At 34.3% G+C, this 4,818-nt stretch overlaps 1 protein-coding gene across 1 annotated transcript; it reads right to left on the bottom strand.

Annotated features, from left to right (window-relative positions):
- Window positions 1-3,425: 3,425 nt before the first annotated feature.
- Window positions 3,426-4,295, bottom strand: LOC18021269. Its single transcript, XM_006404404.1, has one exon. The coding sequence runs from the start codon at window positions 4,293-4,295 to the stop codon at window positions 3,426-3,428; it is 870 nt and encodes a 289-aa protein (XP_006404467.1).
- Window positions 4,296-4,818: the final 523 nt, after the last annotated feature.

Genomic DNA, 4,818 nt, shown 5'->3' with positions numbered 1-4,818 from the left:
AATTCTTCATCGTATTTGAACATCATTTTCTTATCCATCTTATTTATTTTTGGTTTATATTTCCCCTTTTTAGTCTTTTTCCTCGTACTTTCAAGTTCTTTTTCACGTCTTCGTCTTCAACTTGTTCTTCATCTGATTTTGTTTCATCTGTTTCATCATCTCCACCTTCTCCTACTGTGTCTTCTTCATCTTTTTGTTTTGTTTTTTTTCTTCCACGTTTCCTTCTTCCACTTCGTCAACCATGTACTAGTTTTATTATCCGACTTTTTCCTCTGATTATTTTTTCTTCTTCTCAAAATTTGTCATTTTACTTCTTTTTTATTGTCTTCATCTTATCCAGATATTTTCTTTTCATCGTTTTATTCATTTGTTTTGTCTTTTTTTTCTCCTTCTTTTTTGTCATCTATATAGTTTTTCATATTCTTCGTCTTCGTCTTCTATGCCTTTTTTATTTGGTTTTTCTTCATTTTATTCTTCTGAATTTTCTTTTGACTCATCTTCTTTGTTTTCTTTTATCGTCTTTTTTATTCTCTAGCTTCTTATTATTCCACATCTTCAACCTCTTCTTTTTATTATTTTTCTTTCTTATCTTTGTCTTTCAATTTTTCTTTTTCCTCGTATTTATCTTCTTTTTTATTGGTTTTTAGGATTTTTAAAGTTGCCACACATATATTTTAATATTTTTATGAGTTTGACTATCTTTACATAAATAATCGATTTCAAATGATCTTTCAAAGTAAAAGCACATAGTGTCATAGTCCATATATAATGTGAACACATATTATCCAACCGTTATAACATGAACCCTTCTTTTGAAACGAAAGGGAAAAAACTGTTTGAAAGCTGAAACAAAGTCACAATGTATAATTGATACACAATACACAATCAACTTAAGGTACAAATTTCTTCACTACAACTATTTGTAGCAAGTATAAGTCACAACCTTCAAAGCAGCAACGCAGACAATAGCAAGAGCTATATATATATTTAATTGCTCCTAATTCTCTAACCTTGTGAGTATCCCACAAACCTTAAGTATCACTATTTCTTCTAAAGAAAATAATTTTTGCAGTTTGTTTTCCTGGTGTAAGACTTTTTATGTTTTTCTCATGTTTAAGTTGATATTCTTTGAGGTTTCGAGAGATAGTATCTAATTAAATTGTGAGTTTGGACTGATACCATAAGATTGTCAGTGACTACTTTTCAAAGATTCTATATTGTTTTTCTTTTCCAAATTCATTGTACTTTTTCTTTTCTTATTCTTCAACATCTTCCATCTTGTCCTATTTTTTTACTCTCATTATTATTATTATTATTATCTTTAGTTTCCTTCTTTCTTATTATTCATCGATTTCGTCCTCCTCTTCTCCCTCTTATTCAACTTTTGGATTTTCTTTTCCCTTGTCATTTCCTTCTTTTTTCCTCATTTTCATCTTCTTATTCCTCTTAATTGTCTTTCGATTTTCTTATTCAACATCTTTTTTCTTTCCTTCTCTTCTTCATCTTCGACTTTTATATCTTCTTCTTTTTCTACTTTGTTCTACTATTCTTTCTATTTTTTTTATCTTTCAGTTTTTCTTCTACTTTATTCGTATTTTTAATTTTTTTCTCCCATTTTAACATTTTTTCTCCCCTCACCCCCCAAATTCTTTAAATTTTTCTCCTTCTTATTCTTCAACGTCTTCGTATTGTCCTACTTATTCTTGCAATCATTTAATTTTTTATTCTCTTCGTCTTTTCCTTCTTCATCTTCTTCATCGATTTTTTCTCTCTTATTCATCTTTCAGCCAACAAAGTGATTAATATGTGACATTTTCATGTTAAACGTTGATTATTCGATCTAAAATTCAAACTGAATGATAAGTCATGAAAATATAACATTAGAAACAAGGAAAAAATATAAATACCTCATAAACATTATAAATCCCAAAAATTGATTAGAATTTTACATTTAATAAACCAGAAAAAAACAGATTGTCTAGATAATACACCAACCAAGAAAACATACTCACGTTGAACTCATATCAAAATTTACGCCTGTTGTAAATTAACAAAAGGAATAAGAAATACGTGGATCCTTAAATGTATATATAAAATTTTGGAAAATAAGTACAACGCCAGAGTCTGTCCAGCAAAAGAGACGGATACAAAAAAATGTATAAACAGTTTTCCGACCATAAACACAATCGCAATGTTTGGTTTCAGTCTAAGCTCCTCCAAGTAAAACCAAGAATTAATATTCAATAGTTTTAAACATCAATTTGCCTGAAAGAATCCCATACTGGTTGCAAATACTAAGTAAAAAACGTTTTTACTTTGCCTCGAAGAGTTTATGCTGCATCTCTTGAGATCATTTTGTTAAATGGCTTTCTTGGAGTTCTTTATAAATGCTACATGAACAATTTGTTCTACAGTTCTTCAGGTTATCTTCTGCTAGAGCATTAAGTAATGAGAAGTGAGTTTCCATTGTTCTTCCTTCGCCTTTGTTCAGCATTCCACTACAAGAAAATATGTCATATTTCTATTAAAATTTTGACCATTTTTCCTATCAAATGTCATTTGTAGGTAAAACGTAAAAATTTGGTAGGAAAAATTTATGACCTGAATTTATGCACGAGAAGTCTTTTCATTTTCCCTTAGTCTCTCATTCTAAATGGCCGCCTCTTTTTTTCTATTTCTTCAAATTTTTTCTTCTTTAGTCACCAAACTTATTCTTCTTCATCTGCTTTGCAAGGAAAAATCACAAATCTAAGCTTGTGTATTTTTGGTGGAGATAACTGCTGATATGTGAGGACGGGATTCGGTGGTGGTGCTTCTTTTGCGGATGAGATCCAGTGGTGTTGCTCCTTTTGCGGTGCTCTCTCGTTGGTTTTTGCCTGTTCAGATCTGAAGTATAACGTCCAATGAGGTTGGTGGTGATTGATATGAAGTTGTGAGGGCTTTTTTTGAGGAGTGGATTCTGTTGACTCTGCAAGTTTCTCGGCGAGATTTTTGAGCATGGGTTCTTATCTCTCGCTTCCTCCAAGGTTCTGCTCTGCCTCTGAGATTGGACGAAAAGCACAAGGCGGTGGCCATGTTCTGTCTCGGCCAGCATTTGTGGCTTTCTGAGTCGGTGGCGATTTTTCTGGTGATGAATCCATGAGCGGCGGCGATCTTCTTGACATCGTTTAGAGATTTTGTGTTCTGGTTTATTTGGTTTTTGTCTGGTTTAGTTATTGGTTTAATTTTATTATAATGTTGTATTTCAATAAACCAAAAATAATTGTTTTGGTTTGTTTGTAAGAGGGGATATTATTTAGGAATTTAGGGGATACTGGATTTAGGAATTCGACTGAATTTGAAAGAAATAAGATTTCTATTAAATTCTTGTGTTATTCTTTTTTTTTTATATATATCAAACTTATCCATTTAGGATTAAAAGCCCATTACAAATGGTTTGAACCCATCAGGGCTAATTTGGCTGCAAGATCTGCATTACAATTTTCTTTTCTTGGTATGAATTTAAACCGAACAAAATTAAATGCAGCAGTACTACTGTCGATGTCAGCTAGTATCCCATGGAGATCCATAATCAAGTTTCCAGCTTCAATTGATCTTAGCACTACCTGTGAATCGGAGAGGAGAAGTAGGTTCTTGATATGAGCATTCTTTGCATGCATAACCGCCGATCTTATTGCTAAGGCTTCAGCCATCAAGGCCGATGAGACGTGTTCCACCGATGAAGAGTGAGTCGTCGATTGTCGTTGTTGGTCGTATGAGAGGATCCATGCCACGCCTGCCTTTTGAGACTCCTCATGCCAAGCTGCATCGGTATGGCATGTAATAGTTCCTGCCGGCGGAGGATCGATGAAGGGAGGATTTGGATTGGCTTTGGGAGGATCCAGATTTGGCGTAATCTGGTTGTCCTTCCATTCTCTGGCCTCACCAAATTCTTTAGATATAAGCTCATCCGCCATTAGAAGTCGGGAGCTGAAGATTTTCTGGTTCCTCGCCGTCCAAAGGTTCCACAAGATCCATGGATATAGACTTCTTTTAGGAAGGCCCGTTGGTGGTAGAGTGGATAATTCCATAACATCTTTCAAGCCTGAGAGAACATCTGTCCAATTCGAGGTGATCAGGCCTGATGTCCATGGAGATCGGTTCCAAACCTCAACCGCAAAGGGGCAATTGAATAGAAGGTGGAAGACTGATTCATTTTCTGGGCATCTACAACACTTAGAGGTGGTTGTAATCTGTCGAATGGCTAACTGTTCTCCCACTGGTAAGGCATTTTGAAGAGCTTTCCATATGAACATTTGGATCTTAGGTGCTGTTTTAACTTTCCATACTACATTGTTCCAATCTGTTTCAGGGTGAGGAGGGTTGATTGCTCTCTCATCGCTATCTTCCGTAGCCACCAGATACCCGAGCGAGTCGAGTATTCATCACTGGCCTGTCTTAACCAGATAAGTTTATCTTGAGCTCCTATAATGCTTGTTTTGATGGACATGATTTGGCCTTTGTACTCAGGCAGCACAGCTTCTATTTTCTCCGGGTCCTATTGGCTCTTGTGTTATTCAATGAAGTATTCAATCAATTCTTTTAAATGTATGTGTTATTGGATCTAATTACTTGTAGGCATTCTTTTAAAATACTTTAAATTCTACTGTTATTGGATCCATGAGTGCTTTAATTCTATTAAATATCTGTGTTATTCAATATATGCTGGGTTTAGTGGTATCGTCTTTTACAAAGATTTGAATAGAAAATTGATTGTAAAATGTAAAGAAACAATTCTGGGCTTTTATGCTGGGAATTGGATGGAATTGTGAATCCATG

Source organism: Eutrema salsugineum, unplaced genomic scaffold (assembly GCF_000478725.1).
Source record: "Eutrema salsugineum unplaced genomic scaffold, Eutsalg1_0 scaffold_16, whole genome shotgun sequence".
Classification (NCBI taxonomy): Eukaryota; Viridiplantae; Streptophyta; class Magnoliopsida; order Brassicales; family Brassicaceae; genus Eutrema; species Eutrema salsugineum.
This window is presented reverse-complemented; position numbering and strand designations above follow the sequence as displayed.